Raw genomic sequence first — 21,479 nt, 5'->3', positions numbered from 1 at the left:
GTGTGCTCGATCGTAGCGGGCGAGGAGCGCCTGAGTATTGGCAATGCGCCATATATTAGCTGCCTGGGCCGCAACCCGTTTGCCGGAGGTCTCTAGCACCTTGGACTCTTTGTCCGGGGGAGGAGCATCACCTGTTGTTTGCGAGTGTGCTCGTTTGCGAGCATTCGCAACTACAATTGAATCTAGAGGTAACTGGCCTCTAATGTAGGTAGGGTCCCCAGGCGCCGACCTGTATTTCTTGTCGATTCTGGGGTTTATTACTCTTGCCCTGGTGGGTTCTTTGAAGATGTCCTTTGCTGGTTTGAGGACACCCTTTAACATGGGTAGAGTTTTTATATTCCTATCTGAGGATGCGAAAGTATCCATGAGAAAGTCGTCCTCCACGGTGTCAGAGTGGAGTTGCACCCCATGATTGGCCGCAGCACGTTCAATTAGGGCGTTGAATGCGGCAGTGTCCTCTGTGGGAGATGTTTTTGCTCCATAGAGTTGCGGGTCCTGTGTATCCATAGGTGCACCCGAGTCTACAGGGTCATCCCAAGCTTGGTCAGGGTCCTGTTGGCCTTCAGGGTCCATCTCTCCGGGGTAGGGGACGTGGTCACCCATGTAGTCCTCCAAGACGTCAGTGTCGGAGTGTGTGGGAGAGAAGGACCGTGGATCCTGGTAAAAGGAGTGGAGAGGTTCGGAAAGAACTGGTTCCGAAGTCACCGGCAGCTTTTTCTTAAGCGGGATCCGGTAGGAGTCCAAAGCTGACTCTGAAGTTATTCTCCTTTTGTGGAGCACCATTCTGCCGGTGTCGGCGGCGATGACATGTGACGGAGACGACTCCGCAGGAGAGCGTTCGGCAGGCGTGAACGTTGTGTGGGTGACCCGTGTTCTGATCTGGAACAGTTTTGGGGCCGTGGATGGCGGCAGGCCAAAAGTGATATTGGTCGGTGCCGAAGAGGCCGTTGGAGCTTTTATCGGCTCGGAGCCTGACGTGTCCTGGAGGACTGCTTTGTGTTTGGTGCGTTGCGCAGCAACGGTCCGCACCCGGAGTGCCATCGAGTCCTTTGTGCCGGCCGTTTCTGTAGAGGCGGGCGTGGACTTCTTCGGTGCCGGCGAGTCATCGAGTCGAGGGGCGGCAATGGCCGTCGAAGTCTTTGATGAGTGTGCCTTTGGTGGTGCTGTCGAAGCGGGGTGCGACGCAGCAGGCAGTTTGACCTTTGGGGTCGGAGCCGATTGTGTCGGTGCCGGTAGCCGAGGAGGTTTGGTGGCACCGAAGCTCTTCTTCCGTGTGTCGGCGCCGACGTCGGCTGCTGCAAGCTCGGCACCGAAATCTCGTTTGGTGCGGTCGGCGCCGACGGGTTTTGCTGGCGTCGAAGGTGTGGTGGGCCTCCATCCGACCAGCGTTACTTTCGGTTTCGGTTTCTGGTGAACCAATGCAGCTTTCGGTTTCGAAGAAGGGAAACCAGCCTTTTTGGGTAGTAATGGCTGCCGCTGAATGTCCGAGGCCGGGCCAGAGGGCGGGGCCGAAGAATCAATCAATCAATCAATCAATCAAAGACATTTATAGTGCGCACTACTTACCCGTAGGGTCTCAAGGCGCTGGGGGAAGGGGGGTGCCGTTACTGCTCGAACAGCCAGGTCTTCAGCTTCTTCCTGAAGGAGAGGTGGTCTTGGGTCAGGCGCAGGTCGGACGGGAGGGAGTTCCAGGTCTTGGCGGCCAGGTAGGAGAAGGACCTTCCTCCTGTCGTCGCTCTTCGGATGCGGGGGACGGCGGCGAGGGCGTGGTTGGCTGATCGGAGGTGGCGTTTGGGAGCGTAGAAGTTGATTCGGTTGTTGAGGTAGCTTGGGCCTTGGTCGTGTAGGGCTTTGTGTGCGTGGGTGAGGAGGCGGAAGGTGATTCTTTTGTTGACGGGGAGCCAATGCAGGTCTCTCAGATGTCCGGAGATGTGGCTGGTTCGTGGGATGTCGAGGATGAGTCTGGCTGAGGCGTTCTGGATCCGCTGGAGTCTCTTCTGCAGCTTGGCGGTGGTACCGGCGTAGAGGGCGTTGCCGTAGTCTAGTCGGCTGGTGACGAGGGCCTGGGTGACGGTCTTCCTGGTCTCGGTGGGGATCCACCAGAAGATCTTTCGTAGCATGCGTAGGATGTTGAAGCATGCCGAGGAGACGTTGTTGACTTGCCTGGTCTGTGGTAAATAATTTAATTACCGGAACTTAATTTGATACAGAAACATAATAAAAAATAGCTCAGTAAATAAGAGGCAGAATCCGTGGTATTAGAGGTTCGGAATGGGCTTTATTCCAATGGTCGATTCGAATCGGTTGCTCCAAGTTCCATCACCACGAAGGTTCAGGAAGTGAAGTACACACATTATTGATACTCAATCACTTTTATACAATAGGCATTACAGTGAAGTAAATACAAGAGGCGTAACAATTGATAGTGTGGATAATATATTCATGCGTAGTAAAAATAGGCGTAACTAGGTGTGTTTAAAGAACGTCATCAGATGTGATGTCATAAGAGGGTGGTTACATGAAAGAATTTCGCAATGTCAGCAGAAATACTTGGCAGAAATGCGCGCGCAGCCGCATGACGTGTAATTGACGTGCAACTAGGGGGTGAAGGGGACTTGACATTTAGCTCTACATGTGGCGACAGAAGTCTGGAGGGTCAAGTCAACCTAATCCCAAATCATATCTAACATCCTATGTTTAAAGAACTATGTTATCCAAAAGAGAGGTCTTCTTAGAGTAGAATCTTATTCTATACTGACTATACTGACTGTTAGTGCGTGTACAAGCGTCTAAGTGTCTACACTAGATGCGAGGGCGGAAATCTTCCACAGTAATAGGGCTATGAATTACTTGTAGAAAGACAGAGAAGCCGGGCCTTTGCTCGGTAGCTGGAAGAATGTTTACTTAAACTACTAGACAAGAATGCACTGGGCAGGGAGCGAAGCAGATAAATTCGAAGGTGAAATACAGTCTTTGGCAGGCAACAGGCTGATGTCAGGCTTCTGAGCCGCGCAGGGAATGAGACAAAGTTCATGGTCACAGATGCAGGCTCAGACTGGAGCTTTCAGAGGCAGAAGGCAAGAGGAGTTTGATGACAGAATCAGGGCCTACTTGCCTGGACTGTAAAATGGCATAAGTGAACCATATAAAGCCGGTGGCCTTTCATACTTAGGAATGGAATATCCGGCCTATTCATGGCGGATCTGAAAGAGGACATGTTGACGGTGGACGCACATGTGTTTGCGTCTTCATAACTGGAACTGGAGGGAACATACATGTACTTGTGATTCATACATGGAACCGTTGGGGTCCAAGATAGGGGACATAACTGATCAGAAAAATCCATATTTCCACATTCCCTCCTTGTCCCCTACTTGCCCGTTAAGAGATATCAATCTTCATCAATCCATTGATCTGTTCATATAGCATCATTTGTTCTTCTTTCTTCTTCCGTGATGAATGAAATCTTGGTGGTGGAATACACGATGTGGCACACAGACCACAGATCGCTGGTCCACATTGTAGACATAGACAGCAACTGAATAGTATGAGAAGGCCAATACCTAGGAAGGATAGGACCTTCCATCCAAAGGTAGATAATATACTCCAAAACCAACCGGACCAAGTCCAGGTGCCTGGATTCTGGTGTATCTGGCTTACAATCTTATGAAGGCGAGTTATGGCTTTATATACAGATGGCGAATTTTCGGGTATGAAAATGCAACAGCTTGACCCGATGACCCTACAAGCTCCGCCCCTATCGGCCAGGATGACGTCAAGGACAAGACGATTTTGAAGCACAACAATCCGCATAGCAGACTGCTCTTCTGTTAAATTGCCTAAGGCGGAAATAGTTTCGTTCACTACTGCTTCAAGGGTTCTAGTTAATCTACGTATCAGCTTACTATTAGTAACGGTACCTATATAGGGAAAGAGACCTTTATTGAAATCTGTGTATTTTTCCCATGCTGTTTCAGTGTAATCGACTATTGGGAGATCTCTCCTTTCTCTACTGTGTATTAAATGAGTATTTCTGTGATAATCAGGAGGAGCTAGGAAAACAGGTGGCAAAAGAAATCCAATGTAGCAGGTACCATCCCAGTCTAGAGGCAAACGTACATATGCCATCTGACCACATATGAAATAAGAATGGCGGGAAGCTCTAAATGTAGACTTGCCTTGATCACTAAATTCTACTACAGTGGTGCATCTACTATGGCCCATATGTATGGAACCATTCTTTCTTACACATAATTCACCTTTTACTGGAAATATTGACATAGCGGGCAAAATTGGAGTAGCTTCGAATTCGACATTTAGGATCATAAGATTAAACGTAAAATTACCTAATCCATACACTTCATTTTCTAGATCAGTTCCTGTTCTTTTGGGAAGTCCCTCCTTGTTAGGGTAGCAGACTTTAAGTAAAACTAAGTTCAAATTTCCCCATACCCAGTTATCTTGATAAACTGCAGAATTCGAATCTAGGGAATTAATTAAACTAAACCATGCTCCACAGGAGCCGTTGTGTGTTAACGGGTATGGAAAGAGAGGTAGAATTCCTTTATAATTCTGATAGGGAGGGAGTCGGCCACATATCCAACAATTTGTAGCATTGCTAACCTGATGGGAATGATGTAACATACTAATAAACGTGTTATTGCGCAGCGCAAATCTATAAGACAACTCAAGCGGAGGTAATTCGCTAAAAGAATGTTCAGCAGTAACATTGTAAACATGTCTAGAAATAGGATAATATATGTGCAACAATATACTTGCAGTAATTATTAAAACACTTAAGAAAAACAAAATTAATAACGTCACTGTGCAATGACTACGCAGTGATTTACAGTACGCATGTCGTTTCAACATTTTTCGGGTGTGTTCTCTATTCAGGCCTAAGGGATACATGTCAGAGACAATTCAACCGCTTCACCTTGGAGAGGACTTAAACAATCAAATTGCTTGACTGATTAGACCTGAGTTTTAGTTTATAAAGTTCGGAATTACTCTTTTCAACAAAAGGAAGTTTTGAGTCAATGGGTGAAGACACACGAGGTGTGGTGTTCACATCCGATGGTAGTCCATGAAATTTCTTGATATGACTTGAATGAACCCAGCCTTTCCTGCCCTCGATCTTCACGGCTGTCCTTGTGGTGAGCAAGACAAGCTGCGGCGACTTCCACCTTGGATCCAGCTGAGTCTTTCGATCAAAGTTCCTCACTAGGACCAGGTCGCCTGGAATTACGTCATGGGGTTTCACCTCAGTGTTGTCAGGAAAAGCTGCAGCTACCTGTGAACGACAAGATTGTAGTGCAGACATCAAGGAAGCCAGGTAATCTGTCAGCATATTACAGTCAATATCAGTTATTTTGCGTGGTATGGGCGTCCCCCACATATTTGGTGGTCTGCCAAAGATCACCTCATACGGGGATAGCCCTGTTCGAGAGTGTGCTACCATTCTCATGTAAAAGAGTGCAACTGGTAATGCTACTACCCAGTCGACACCTTTCTCTCTGCATATTTTGGACAATCTAATTTTCAGGATCTGATTATGTCTTTCTACGAGACCTGCTGCTTCGGGGTGTCGGACACAGTGGAATTTCCACTGATAGCCTAACAAAAGTGAAACGTGTTTCATTAGTTCGGATGAGAACGGCTGGCCGTTATCTGAGTAGACAACACGTGGTAAACCGTATCGTGGGAAGAATTCTCGAACCAACTGTTTGGCAGTAGTCGGGGCAGTGTAATCTGAAACCGGGTATGCCTCTGTCCAACGGGAAAGAGCACAGACAACTACGAGAACATATTTGAATCCTCAACATCGTTCCATCTGGATATAATCCATCTGGAGGACTTCAAAAGGGTGATCAGGAGGCTGAAATCCACCCTGTTCTACGGGAATGCTTTTTCCTGGGTTGAACTGACAACAGATCATACAGGTACGAACTTTTTGTTTGGCTGCTGCTCGTAAATGTTTATTGAACCAAATGTGTTGAATGCTGTCTAGCATAGCTTTTTCTCCTAGATGTGCTGGACTATGTATAGTGTTTATAATGACTTGGACCATTGAATCAGGAAGGAACCACACAGATTTTTCCTTCGTCATCCATCCTTGATCCGTTTGAATCCCTCCTAATTCAGTCCATTTCTTTATTTCGTCTGGTGTAGCATGTGTCTGTATATCAATTACGTCAAGAGTAGGATCTTTAATCGTCATACAATGTGTTGGCGTCGGAACTATTGTCTTTGTCATGTCGGATGTTTGAGTTTGAGCGGTCTGTTTAGCTGTTCTGTCAGCTAGATCATTGCCTTGAGAAATGATATCAATAACTTTCGTATGAGCTTTACATTTCATAATTGATATTGCAGTGGGTAGATGTATCGCATCTAATAAGGCATGAATGAGGGGTCCGTGCTGAATGTGGGCACCGTGAGAAGTTAAATAACCTCTCTCTCGCCACAGCACGCCGAAGTCATGTACAACTCCGAATGCATAACGTGAATCAGTATATATGTTGACTTTTTTATTTTTGGCTTGAATACAGGCTTGTGTCAGAGCGATGAGCTCTGCGGCTTGAGCTGACAAGGTATTTATGCAATTTGTTTCAATGATATCAGTGTCTGTTGTGACTGCGTAAGCGGCCACTAACTCTCCTGTACTTGTTCTCATACATGAACCATCTACATACAACGTCAGGTCTGGGTCTGACAATGGGACATCGGTTAAGTCTTGTCTGGGTTTCGTCGTGATTGTAATAACTTCAATACAATCATGAGCTAGTGGGTCTGTTCCGATCACAGGTAAAAGTGTGGCAGGATTCAATGTGTTACAACGTCTGATTTCTATATGTGGTTGAAACAATGTTAATTCGTACCCTGTAAGTCGCGCTATAGTCAAGTGTTGTGTTTGCGTTCTATTCACAAGAACCTCTACTGCATGTGGTACTTGAACTGTTAATGAATGTCCTAACACTATGGCATCGCTTTGTCTGATTGCTAAAGCGGTTGCTGCCACTGATTTCAGGCATGCAGGCAAAGCCTGAGCTACGGGATCTAATGTACTAGAAAAATAAGCACATGGTTTGTGTGCTCCTGCTTGTTCCTGTGTGAGTACTGACAAGGCAGTACCTTCGCGTTCTGTAACAAAGAGTGTAAACTGCTTATGGTAACATGGTGTTGCTAAAACAGGTGCTTGACATAGGGCTGTCTTTAAGCTTTCAAAAGCTTGTGTATGTTCCTGAGTCCAAGGGAGAACAGTCGATGTGGCTGCCTCCTGTGTTGTCAACTGAATGAGTGGTTTTGCTAGAAATGCATACTGAGGGATCCACTGCCTACAATATGAAGTGAGGCCTATGAAAGCCCGCACCTCCTTTTGTGTCTTGGGTATTGGCATGTTAGCTATTAACTGAATGCGGTCGGGTGTAAGCTGCCTTCCCTCCTTGGACAGCGAGTGTCCAAGATAAACAACTCGCTGGACACAGAATTGCAGCTTAGAAGGGGACACCTTGTGCCCCTTTTCGGCTAGAAATTGTAAAACTGTCAGTGATGCTTTTTCACATTCGGGTTCGCTTCTAGCGGTGATCAGCAGATCATCGACATATTGAAGCAGGGCAGTGTTTACTGGCATGTGGATACTGTCGAGTTCTCGTTTCAGTGCTTGGCTATAGATGCTGGGGCTTTCTGTAAATCCTTGAGGTGCGCGTGTGAATTTAAAGCTACGTCCATTTAAACTAAATCCGAACAAATATTGGCTTTCCGGATCTATTGGGACGCTGAAAAAGGCATTTTTGAGATCAATTACAGTAAAGAATGTTGCTTCGGAATCAATAGCTGTCAGTAATGATGAGATATCTGGGACCACAGGGAATTGTGGCACAATGCATTTGTTTAATTCGCGCAGATCAATAACCAATCGATATACTGGCGGGGCCTTCGGATCTGTTCGTTTAAGAATCGGAATTATCGGTGAATTACATACATTGGAGTCTGTTTCCACAACCACTCCTTGGGCAATGAGCTCGTCAATGATTTGCAGTAATGCCACTACAGCATCTGGTGGTAACTTGTATTGTCGCATTCGTGGTAGTACCACTCCTGCCTTTAGTGTAACTCGATATGGCGTAATATTCATGCAACCAACATCAGTAGGGCCTTGTGCCCATAGATGTGTAGGTAAAGTCTGTAATCGGGGATCCATGTCTCTAGACACATAGTGACCTTTGAAATCACGTAAAAACAATCTTACTCCTTCCGGAGAACAACATATTATAGCTCCTAGAGCTTTCAGTGTTTTTATACCTAACAAGTTTTCTGGACATGATCTAGTAAGCAATAAATCTGTAGTTCGGGTCAAAGGTCCTATCGTAAGTGGAAGAGGCTGTGACACTTCATTAACAATAGGTTTTCCTGAAAAACCAAGGGAAATATTCTGTGAGCCTGAGAGGGGTGCCCCTGGAACTTCACTACGTTTTATGGTTGTTCGACTTGCCCCTGTATCGAGTAAAAATTTTCTATCTTGGCCTAATAATTCACTATGTACATAAGGTCCTTCTTGATCTACAGGGACCTCGATAAGGGGTAAGTCAACTTCCCTCTCTAGGCTAGTTCATGCGTATCGTTGATAATCAGGATAGTCATACTGTGCGGTCTGGTACAGTTGTCGTGTCGTGGTTTGTGTGGCAGCAACAGGCAGCGCTGGTGCAGCTGGCACAAACTGTATAGACTGTGGTGGAGCTGGCATGGACTGTGCATGCTGTGGGGCTCCTTGTTCATTCTGATCCTGTCTAGGTGGTCGTGGTCTTTCTTTTGTGATACCTGTAGCGATATTACGCTTCAGGACTGGGCAATCGTGTATGTAATGTCCTGGCTGTTTACAATAGTTGCATGTCCCTTTTACAGGACCTGCTGAATCACCGGAATGTGTCGTACCCTTTTTATGTCCTTCAGCTGGAACTGTCTGGGAAACTAGCATTTTCATTTTCGTGTCTTTCATGCGTCTTTGTTCATGTTCTTGTTCCTCTCTAATTCTATTGTGGTGATACTGTAACATTTGTAACATTTGTGATGGAGTGTTACCTTGCCAGGTACTCTCGAATTTTAACACTCTATTCTTCACTTGAGGCAAGGAATTTTCAACTAATTTTGTCACAAACAGATGTGGGTATGATTCGCTACTTGCTTTTATGCCACTATTTATACCAAAACATTTTTCAAATCGGGCATAGAAATCACTAGTGTCTTCATCTTGCTTTTGTTTACAGGCTGAGATTGTACCCCAGTCTTCCTTTTTCGTAGTTAATAAACGTGGCAGTACCTGTACTAGTAAACCTGGTAGTGCTTTAGTTTTGTCCCCAAGCCCTGCTCCTGCAGTTCGGGCCTTTTCTTCTGCTTCTAATGCTGACCATTCTATCTTTTGGTCTCCCACCTCCCACTCTTTTTCCTTTAGTTTTTCATAAATGCCAGCAGGCATTAATACCTTTAATATTGTCATAATGTCAGGATAGGTATACTCTCCCATGAGTAACATGTCTTTTATTTCTCGGTGGAAACCCGCTGGGTCTTTGTCATGACTGGGTACCACTTTCTTCATTTGTAACAATTCTATTTTCGATATAGGCGTATATACAAATACACGTTTAAACTCATTGTCCTCGCCTTTTATTGGGTGCACTTCTCGTAAGGGATTCTGTCTGTCCATGTAATACGTGGTTCTTTCCTTGATGGGCAGTGAGACATGTTCTGGGCATACAAAAAGAATGTACTGCTTTCTTGATTCTAGTATTTCTTTAATTAACTTAGTACCTGAACCTCTCCATCTATTCGTGAGTAATTTAGTCAATATTTCAGGTAAGGGACCAGGATCTGAATGCTGACTCTGATATAGTATAAGGAGTTGCTGAATCATATAAATCCCAGCTAAACGCTGTTCATCTGGGGTGAGATTCAAAAATGTGTGTGCTACTGTATCATCACCATACATTCCGGGACTGTCAACCCATTGAACGGCTGACCTGGCTAATTCTTGTTCATCCATAGAATCGAGAAAATGATAACCCCTTCGTTCTCGGAGTAATTTATCAGCGGCTTGGAACGAATGCTCGGGGGACCTTATATTTATTATAGGTGTTTGGAAATTCCTGTTATTATCTGGACATATCGGACGTATCGGGTCAATAAAACATCTAGTACTATTACAAGATCTTCCTCTACCTACATATGCTATGGTTTCTGACTGTCCTGTGGGCAGTCCTGATCCTTCCTCCTCGCTTTGTTCGAACTGGTCTACCATTAATCTCTCTTCGTGTAGGCGTTCTATTTCTTTACGGATCTTTCGGCACATGGCTACTATGCAATTTTGCTTATCATGTCTCCCTTCTGATATATTCTGGCTCCATCTGGTAAGTGTTTGCATTGCTTCCGGGTCTACCCCCGGTCGATCTTGATTTCTGATCACACAATTTATGAGGAAACGTAACAGTTCCCCTTGTATCTCCACTTTCTGGTATTCCATAGCTCTGTTAATACATTCAGAATCTCGCCCTGTTTGGACAAAATGATATATATTGTCTAGATGCATAGTCATTCCTGGTAACTTCCCTAAATACACCGCGGCTCGTCTGATACGTAATGATGCCATTATCATTTCGTCCTCTTTGCCGGGCACAGGGTCATATCTACAATCTATAAGAAGTTCCTTAAGCGTGCGGGCATTTATGAGTTTGGGGGTACGTGAATGTGCTGATTCTTGAAAAGTAAGTTTATTTACTCTGGGTGGCGTGGAAAAAATATTGGTAGCACCTCCCGTAGCCCCATCTGGGGTATCGGGCGTGAAAGGATTCGTTGTACGCGATACAGCAACTATAGGTGTGGACACAGCTATAGAAGTAGCTGTCGGAACAGATGTAGGAACAGATGTGCTTGCCGGAACTTGTGTCAGGATTTGTTGCTGTAGCGATACAGATACTGGATCTTGGCGTTGAACCTCCCTGGCGGGCGGTCTATGTGGGGCGGGATTAGTATACTCGGGAGCTGCGTCATCTAAATATGAGAAAAGAAAAACATCTTCTGCGGTCCTAGGATGCCCCTTAGGATGTACCTTTATTGGAAATAATGGGGGTGGCAAGTCTTTTTGTATTTCCGGAGTAGCCTTAGGTAATCCCTCGGCCAGGAGGGGATACATACCATTCATAAGGGCATTTCTTTGTCTGTCTATTTGTTCTGACTTCACTCGTGTACCTTCTTCAATTAATAGATTTTCTCGGATTCTATTTGAATTCTCTTTATTTTTCTCTTCCTGTCGGAGTGCTTTTTCTGTACGTCTATGAGATTCTTCACGCCATAACTCAACGGCGTCTTTCTGTGACTGTCTGACTTTCCTTTTCCATAACTCTTCCTCTACTTTCATGATGCACTCTGCATCCCAGGTCCCAGCTGCGGGCCACCTCTGACTTTCTGGTAATTCCTTAGTGTAGTCTACCCATAAATCAAGAAATAATATAGCGTCTAAGCCATGTTTATGATACATGAAGTACCCTGGAGTGTCCCTAGGAGGAATAGGAACAGCTTCTTCGAGTACCCCTTTTCTTGTTGTGATCTGTCTTAGTTTCGAAAAAAGCGGCATATTGAGAACTGATCTGATACTTGATCTAGAACAAAACTTAATACAAATAAACACAATAATGAACAGTCATTCACACCACAATATGCAGAACGTACTTAAAACATTTAACATTTAACATTTAACTGAGCAACGCTGATGATGACAATCTAAGGAAACTGAATCACTAAACATAATACTCGACATTAACTGAATTATTCTGAATTTATATACTTGATATACTAGATATACTGCTAAACAGTACAGATACACTGCTGAAACAGTGCAGACCGGATTTGTGTACCCAAACCCGTCTTGACCGGCACAACCTAAGTGCACGTCAGAACGCCTCCCCAGTAATGGTACTCACCGGGTAGCTCGGAAACGGAAGGCCTCGGAAACTGAACTGAACTTGAACCGGACTGGACTCGACTCGAACACTTCGGAAACTGGACTCGACTCGGGACTTCGGAAACTGGTGGGCCTCTGTATACCTCGGATCTTGCTCCCTCAGCTAGGCTCTGGTCGGGATACTTCGCACTTCTCACCGCCTCGTCTGGGTGTTGATCGCAGCCTCAGTCGCCCCCGCTTGACCGGAGGGAGATACAGGAAATCCTGCTGGTACGCGTTATTGTCCGTCCAGCTGTGGCAGGAGACCGGGCCTGCAACGCACCGCCGGCGCGTGAGATGAGAAAGTGTCCCTGTTCGGGCGCCATTCATGTGGTAAATAATTTAATTACCGGAACTTAATTTGATACAGAAACATAATAAAAAATAGCTCAGTAAATAAGAGGCAGAATCCGTGGTATTAGAGGTTTGGAATGGGCTTTATTCCAATGGTCGATTCGAATCGGTTGCTCCAAGTTCCATCACCACGAAGGTTCAGGAAGTGAAGTACACACATTATTGATACTCAATCACTTTTATACAATAGGCATTACAGTGAAGTAAATACAAGAGGCGTAACAATTGATAGTGTGGATAATATATTCATGCGTAGTAAAAATAGGCGTAACTAGGTGTGTTTAAAGAACGTCATCAGATGTGATGTCATAAGAGGGTGGTTACATGAAAGAATTTCGCAATGTCAGCAGAAATACTTGGCAGAAATGCGCGCGCAGCCGCATGACGTGTAATTGACGTGCAACTAGGGGGTGAAGGGGACTTGACATTTAGCTCTACATGTGGCGACAGAAGTCTGGAGGGTCAAGTCAACCTAATCCCAAATCATATCTAACATCCTATGTTTAAAGAACTATGTTATCCAAAACAGAGGTCTTCTTAGAGTAGAATCTTATTCTATACTGACTATACTGACTGTTAGTGCGTGTACAAGCGTCTAAGTGTCTACACTAGATGCGAGGGCGGAAATCTTCCACAGTAATAGGGCTATGAATTACTTGTAGAAAGACAGAGAAGCCGGGCCTTTGCTCGGTAGCTGGAAGAATGTTTACTTAAACTACTAGACAAGAATGCACTGGGCAGGGAGCGAAGCAGATAAATTCGAAGGTGAAATACAGTCTTTGGCAGGCAACAGGCTGATGTCAGGCTTCTGAGCCGCGCAGGGAATGAGACAAAGTTCATGGTCACAGATGCAGGCTCAGACTGGAGCTTTCAGAGGCAGAAGGCAAGAGGAGTTTGATGACAGAATCAGGGCCTACTTGCCTGGACTGTAAAATGGCATAAGTGAACCATATAAAGCCGGTGGCCTTTCATACTTAGGAATGGAATATCCGGCCTATTCATGGCGGATCTGAAAGAGGACATGTTGACGGTGGACGCACATGTGTTTGCGTCTTCATAACTGGAACTGGAGGGAACATACATGTACTTGTGATTCATACATGGAACCGTTGGGGTCCAAGATAGGGGACATAACTGATCAGAAAAATCCATATTTCCACAGGTCATGGAGAGGGAGGAGTCCAGGATGAAGCCCAGGTTGCGTGCGTGGTCTGTCGGTTTGGGTGCGGTGCCCAGGGCTGGAGGCCACCAGGAGTCGTCCCAGGCGGAGGGGGAAGAGCCCAGGATGAGGACCTCCGTCTTGTCTGAGTTCAATTTCAAGCGGCTGGTCGTCATCCACTCGGCTACCTCTTTCATCCCTTCGTGCAGGTTGGCTCTGGCGGCGGCGGGGTCGTTGGTCAGGGAGAGGATCAGTTGGGTGTCGTCGGCGTAGGAGATTATGTTCAGGTTGTGTTGGCGTGCGATGGCCGCGAGGGGGCTCATGTAGACGTTGAAGAGGGTGGGGCTCAGCGAGGATCCTTGAGGGACGCCGCAGATGACTTCGGTGGCCTCTGACTTGTACGGTGGTAGGCGGACTCTCTGTGTTCTTCCGTCGAGGAAGGAGATGATCCATTCCAGAGCCTTCTCCTGGATTCCGACGTTGCTGAGGCGCTGAACTAGGGTGCGGTGGCAGACAGTGTCGAATGCCGCGGAGAGGTCCAGGAGGATGAGGGCCGCTGTTTCTCCGTTGTCCATCAGGGTTCGGATGTCATCGGTGGCAGCGATTAGGGCGGTCTCGGTGCTGTGGTTGGCTCGGAAGCCAGACTGTGAGGGGTCGAGGGATCCATTCGTCTCAAGGAAGGCGGCCAGCTGCTTGTTGACGGTCTTCTCGATGACTTTGGCAGGAAACGGGAGGAGCGAGATGGGGCGATAATTCTTGAGTTCGGTGGGGTCCGCTGTGGGTTTCTTGAGTAGAGCGCTGAGTTCGGCGTGCTTCCAGCTCTCAGGGAAGGTGGCGGTGTCGAAGGATGTGTTGATGATGTCTCGCAGGTGGGGTGCGATGACAGCGTCGGCTTTGTTGAAGACGTGGTGGGGACAAGGGTCGGTCGGAGATCCGGAGTGGATGGAGTTCATCGTGCGGATGGTGTCTTCGGTGCTGATCGGAGTCCAGGCGTGGAGGGTGGTGGTGGTGTGCGTTGGTTGGTTGTTGAAGCTGTTGTGTATGTCTGCGATCTTGTTGTGGAAGTATGAGGCGAGGGAGTCGCAGAGGTCTTGCGATGGGGTGATGTTGTTGTTTCCTGCGCTGGGGTTGGATAGCTCTTTCACGATGTTGAAGAGTTCCTTGCAGTTGTGTGCGTTGTTGTCCAGCCGGTCCTTGAATGCAGTTTTCTTGGCGGCGCGGATCAGCTGGTGGTGCTTCCGGGTGGCAAGCTTGAGGGTGGTCATGTTGTCCGGCGTTGGTTCCCTTCTCCAGACTTTCTCGAGGGCTCGGCAGTTCTTCTTGGAGCTCTTGAGTTCGTCGGTGAACCATGGGGCTTTCTTGCTGCCGAATCCGCTGGGCGGGGTCCTCAGCGGGGCGAGCTCGTCCGCGCAGTTGCTGATCCACTTCGTGAGGTTGTCGGCGGCCTGGCTGGGGTTCGCCGAGCTGGCAGGAGGGTGCTGGCTCAGGGAGGTGGCGAGCTGGTCGGCTGTGATCTTGTTCCAGCTTCTGCGGGCAGCCTGTTGCTGGTGGTGGTGGGACGTCGTTCTTTTGAAGGTGAAGTGGACGCAGCTGTGGTCCGTCCATTGAAGCTGTGTGGCGTGGCTGAAGGCGATGTCTTTGCTGGATGAGAAGACTGCGTCGAGTGTGTGTCCGGCGAGGTGGGTGGGGGTGGACACCAGCTGCTTGAGTCCAAGATTGGCGAGGTTGTCGAGCAGGGTGTTGGTGTTGCGGTCGTTGTTGTTCTCCAGGTGGAAGTTGAGGTCTCCCAGGAGGATGTAGTCAGCGGAGGGGAGGGCGTGCGGGCTGACGAAGTCGGCGATGTCCTCGCTGAATTGGGTGCGTGGTCCCGGAGGTCGGTAGATCAGAGTGCCTCTGAGGGTGGTCTTCGGGTCGGTGTGGATCTGGAAGTGCAGGTGTTCGGCGGTGGTCAGGGTGTTGTCGGTGCTGGTCGAGATACGGATGGTGTTCCTGTGGATGATGGCGATGCCTCCTCCCACCTGGTTGGCGGTGCGGTCCCTCCGGGTGATCTTGTAGCCCTCTGGGATGGCGATGGCGATGTCGGGCGCTGAGGAGGCGTTCATCCAGGTCTCCGTGAGGAAGGCCACGTCAGGGGCTGTGGTGTCGAGGAGGTTCCAGAGTTCGATGGCGTGCCTGTGGACGGAGCGGGTGTTGAGCAGGATGCACTTGAGGTGGGTGCTGCTGGAGTTCGACTTGGCGGGTGCTGGTGCGATGCAGGTCCGGAGGCAGGTGAACTTGCAGGCGTGGCAGCTGAAGGGTCCGTGGGTGTGTTTCGGAGTCGCTCGGTAGCATCCCTGGGTCCCGCCGGTGTTGAGTGCGATGAGTGTTGCGGCGTCGTAGGACTGTCGGGTCGTCTTCCGTCGGTGGGGTCCAGGGGTCCTGGCACTGGGCGCGGTCCAGGCGCAGACGGGCTTGCCTTTGGCGCGCCTTCGGCGCACAATCGGCGCGCCCGCTGCGCGTGACCGCTGCGCGTTCGCACGGTCGCCATATATGGCGAAGTGCGCGGGGGCGGAGCAGCTGGGAGGCGGGAGCGGGTAGGGTACAGAAGGCAAAAGGGGCGGGGTTAGCGGCGGTGGCGGGAAGCGGGGAGGGGGGACGAAGGGGCAAGCGCAACGAGCAGTACAGTACAATACAGAAGGAAAAAGAACACCAAAATACAGGGAGACAGGCAACAATATCAGCAAACAGTAAACACAGCAAAACTACGGGGGCAGGTCGCGGACCACGCTGCTAGAGGCAGGGGGCGTGGCCACGCGGCGGAGCTCGGCTGGCGAGGCAGAGGCAGGGAACACGCACACAGCAGCTGGTGGCCGTGCGGCGCGGGGGTGTCCTAGAGCTAGGACACACTCACCTGCGTCGCACGGTCGCCATATATGGCCAAGTGCGCGGGGGGGCGGAGCAGCTGGGAGGCGGGAGCGGGGAGGGTACAGAAGGCAAAAGGGGCGGGGTTAGCGGCGGTGGCGGGAAGCGGGGAGCGGGGACGAAGGGGCTAGCGCAACGAGCAGTACAGTACAATACAGAAGGAAAAAGAACACCAAAATACAGGGAGACAGGCAACAATATCAGCAAACAGTAAACACAGCAAAACTACGGGGGCAGGTCGCGGACCACGCTGCTAGAAGGCAGGGGGCGTGGCCACGCGGCGGAGCTCGGCTGGCGAGGCAGAGGCAGGGAACACGCACACAGCAGCTGGTGGCCGTGCGGCGCGGGGGTGTCCTAGAGCTAGGACACACTCACCTGCGTCGCACGGTCGCCATATATGGCCAAGTGCGCGGGGGGCGGAGCAGCTGGGAGGCGGGGAGGGTACAGAAGGCAAAAGGGGCGGGGTTAGCGGCGGTGGCGGGAAGCGGGGAGCGGGGAGGGGGGATGAAGGGGCTAGCGCAACGAGCAGTACAGTACAATACAGAAGGAAAAAGAACACCAAAATACAGGGAGACAGGCAACAATATCAGCAAACAGTAAACACAGCAAAACTACGGGGGCAGGTCGCAGACCACGCTGCTAGAAGGCAGGGGGCGTGGCCACGCGGCGGAGCTCGGCTGGCGAGGCAGAGGCAGGGAACACACAGCAGCTGGTGGCCGTGCGGCGCGGGGGTGTCCTGGAGCTAGAACTGCGGGATAGGTCTTGGGTAAGGCCCGAAGGCGATCCCTCGACCGGATCCATAGACTGGCTCACTGGGATATCCTCAGTCTGTACGGGTAGGCCTTGCTCTTCACCGGAGCTACTCTCTTCGGCCCCTAAGGCCTCATTGTAGTCTCCTACCTCGGTGTCGGCTTCATCTCTGGAAAAGAGTTGTTCTTCGACGTCTTCCGATACGGAGTCGTGTTCAGAAGCGGGGCTGGAGGGTAGGTTCTCCACGTTTTCGACATCTTCGTCTTCGGCGCTGAAGATGTTGGCTGGGGCCGGTGCCGCTTGCTGCGCTTCTTGTCTTGCTGCTCGTCGATTCCGAAGAGTCTTCTTGGATCGGAATCGGGCACAGGCCATACATGTAGATTCGTCGTGATCCGGTGAAAGGCATTTGTTGCACACCAGATGGACGTCGATATGGGGATATTTTGCATTGCATACAGGACACCGCTTGAATGGTGTCCTCGATTCCATCGTCGATGAAGGGTCGATGGTCGGGGAAAATGCGAAAAAGTTGGTTCTGGAAGTTAGTAAACTAACAATATACTATCGATACCGATCGGGAACAGTACCGACGCGAACTAAAGGCCTTTCGGCCTGTAAAAAGTTTTTCCTAACTTGAGTCAAGATAAACACATCCGAACCCAATGGCGGAAAAAAACAATCTGAGGATGGAGAGGATGCCCATGCGCACTGTAGTCCAAGGGAGGAGTCACCTATCCCAGGATACTTCGAAGACTCTTCCAGGACAACAACGTGCAAACATCCGGACCCAACACTAGGCGGCGATCTATGCACAGATATGAATTCAGCAGCCCACATGCCTCGAACATTTATGTACCAGTATTCTGTTAATAACCCCGATGGCATAATCACTCTAAATCATGAGTACTCACAAATATTTTGCCAGGGGCCACAAAGTTTGGTCTGTGATGTGACCGAGGGCTGCACTGATGCCAGCAGGCAGGTGGGGCAAGTGGTAAGTTGGATGTATGAGACGCAAACCATATACATCTAGTGTCCAAACTGCACAGTGTGAAACCAAAAACTTGGAATTAATCCAGGCTTCTCCAGTTAAATGAACCGTGTGATCCTAGGCAATTGTTTTATTTTACTTTCCCTCCTGTTTTTTCCTTACCACATATGAGGACCTCAAAATACATGACTTTAGGATGTGTGTTTACAAAACCTTCTCCTGTGCTTGTTTAATATATTATAACAAAACATACTTTATGAATTTTGTTCAGATGTAATACGTTAACACTATTGAAGCAAGATGTCTTAAAAAATGAAGGTGTTTCTAAAGTTAAGTGGTGCAAGACACCCGAGTTATTTCCTTTCTTTAACTTCAATTAACCATTAACTACATGCTTATCTGTATATTTAACATCATTTTAATCTTAGTGCTGAGTTGAGTAAACAGAAGCTCAGTGCTGCTGTTGACCAGGGGGCCGCATGTAAGGTCAGGAGGTCTGCATGTGGCCCCCAGGACGTACTTTGAGTATCAGTGCTCTAAATTAATCCATTTGGTTCCTACAACAGATAAAATATTCCTACAATATAATATAAATATATAGAAATAGATGACTTACCGGCTGGAGTGTAGACATTTTTAGATTCCTCTTGGGTCTGATCAGCCATCGGATAGGCCCCTCCCTCTTCTTTGATACTGCCAGAGATCATCTCTATTGTGAACTCTTGTCCTGTGGTAACAGGAATATGAAAGAGTGATGTCACAGGGAGTCATAAGAGCTGCAGAACAGGTCCTGAACCTCCAACGCCCCAGCATGCCTTATTTTCTGCATCTTTTTCATATGATGTATGGAAAATTCAAGCATTTTCAGGCAGTTGTAAACATTGATCACTCAGATTTTGGATTTATAATTTGTGACACGACTAGATTAATTTCTATCGGAAACATTCCCTAGAGATGGCACAGGGTGAGAATGGGTTATAGTTGGGATATTATCATGGCTTCTGTATTCACATTAACTTATTGATTAGAATGTTAGGCTGTGTGAATGACTAAAATGAAGTGTATGTCCCCTATACAACTCCTGCGGTAACTCATTAAATTATAATACAGTTGTGTTCAACAAAAGAAAAGAACCAAAAGCCTGTGTGTTGTAAATTATTTGATGTTCCTGAAAGCATTTTATTCTTAGAAGGCTTCACCGTCCTTGAGTGGAATGTTACAAGTGCTACATGTGCGGATACTTCCCCTTCCTTGGGTGGAATGTTACAAGTGCTGCTTGTACGGATACTTCACCTTCCTTGGGTGGAATGTTACAAGTGCTGCTTGTACGGATACTCGTGTCTGATAAATAGCTGATCATGGGCCAAAGCCCTAGTAAGCCCTTGAATGAAATGAACAGAACCCAAAGGTTTGTCTTGTGGAATCTTTGAGATCAATGGCTGTTACCACAAACCTCATTGAGAATTTGTTTTTTCCAGTACATTTCAGAGTTTTGTGGCACGCTTCATACCACACCCCCACACTGTGCACGGCCTTAGACTCTGCACTGTGGTGGTTGTCTGCAGGGCCTAACCAGCAATGGGGAATAGATCTCCAACCTGGCCCTGGAAGTCAACCCCCGCCTTTGGTTGTGTGCTGCAGTTTTGTCCACAGGGCTTGCACCAAACCTGCAAAAGACCACCAATAATGCTGCACATGGTCTTCAACTTTTGCCACTGTTGGGTGGTGGTGGGGGGAAATACCTCACCTCACATCTCTCAACTAATACCCTATTTTTGTATTTAGCTTATGGAGCACTGCATTGTCAAGAACTTATTTTACGTTCATAATATTTATTTATTTTTTACCTTTGATTTGGTTTAATACGTTTCAGATCCAGGTAATACACTGCTCCTGCCCAAACCAAGTATGTTACCCTAAAAGCTATCTGGGACAGTGAATGAGTGGTGCATGTCCGCTTAATTTCCATCTTAAAAATTGCTGGCTTAAAATCAAGGAAGTCAACAAGAATACTCTTTTCTGTACTTTTTTTTTTATCTGTTGCACAAGACACCAGTATAGGAGAGTAGGATCTGATTCTTATAGTTACCCCCACTTTTTGCTGATGTTTCCCTGTTTTTCGACTGGCTCGGGCCCTGCTAACCAGGACCCCAGCCTAGCTGCTTCCTCTCTAAATTGATTACCAGTACTTTAGGTACACTCCAGATTGGATTCTGGTGTACCCTTATAAGTCCCTAGTATATGGTATACAATGTACCCAGGGCATAGGTACCCCAGAGGACTACCAGGGGCTGCAGCATGTATTATGCCACCCCCATGAAGCCTTCCAAAATGACACCACAGGACTGCTACTGCAGCCTGGGTAAGGTGGTGCATGCACCTCACTATATCTCTCCATATCACTGCACATATAAACCTATCAGTCACCCCTATGGCAGGCCTTATCAATCCTGAAGGCAGGGTGCTGGGTTTTATGTGAGAGGGTGCCCATGCACGAGCAGAGCCCCTCTGCAGCCTTCGGAACCTTTATTCCGGGGTTGTTTGTGATGCAGCCACACCATATACTCTTAAGTGTATTATAACCTCGTGGTAAATGCTAACTTTGGAATGGTTGCATGGAAACATGTTGTGTTTGGTGTCAAACACCTTGGACTCATACCGCCACACCAGTAACTGGTGTGGGAGGTATGATTCCACCCTACTAGCGGGAGAAGGAGAAATATGACAGCACCGGTATACCCGGTACCAGCTTTGCAAACCCTGGCATCACAAAATGGATGCTGCCAGCCACAGATACGATTCTGCCCTCCTGCTGCTGGACGTAACTCTGGCAGGGGAGGCTGGACAATAGGTTTCCTGTCACAGGGAGGTGTGACCACCTCCCAGACAGGCTTTAGTGTATTGGGGCTGGGTGGGTGCACTCAGAGTGCTTTGATGTCTGCACTGGGGGCACATTTGGGGTCCCTGTGCATACTCCAGCTCAAACCGCTCTGGCGCGAAACTGGACAAAGGACATGGGTGTAGCCACCCCTCTGTCCTGACCCTCCCCCCATAGGTGGGACTTCAGAGATTGTCCCACCCCTTCCTTGGGTATAAAGTAGGAACCCCTGGCTACAGGACTTTAGATTTACCTGGACGAAACTCTGCTACTGAAACCAAGTACTTCAACTATCTACACTACGATGGACGACCTAAGAATCTCCCTTGGAGTAAAGGAGTTACCCCCGGCAAGGTAGGCACCAAAGACGCATCTGACCGGTTTGCATCTACGCAGCTCCTGAAGATTTTGCAACACAGGAGGTGGGTTCCTAAGCTTCCCCGAGGCCGACCAGTGC

General features: G+C 48.2%; 1 protein-coding gene across 3 annotated transcripts in view; it reads right to left on the bottom strand.

The window, feature by feature from the left end:
• Positions 1-21,479, bottom strand: part of LOC146800050 (uncharacterized) — a 198,908-nt gene that overhangs the window by 137,869 nt on the left and 39,560 nt on the right. For all 3 annotated transcript variants that reach the window (XM_085620966.1, XM_085620967.1, XM_085620968.1), the window contains exon 4: positions 18,761-18,871. In XM_085620966.1, the coding sequence (XP_085477092.1) occupies positions 18,761-18,871 (111 nt within the window). The remainder of the gene's footprint in view (positions 1-18,760; positions 18,872-21,479) is intronic.

This window comes from Triturus cristatus, chromosome 8, assembly GCF_964204655.1.
Source record: "Triturus cristatus chromosome 8, aTriCri1.1, whole genome shotgun sequence".
Classification (NCBI taxonomy): domain Eukaryota; kingdom Metazoa; phylum Chordata; class Amphibia; order Caudata; family Salamandridae; genus Triturus; species Triturus cristatus.
This window is presented reverse-complemented; position numbering and strand designations above follow the sequence as displayed.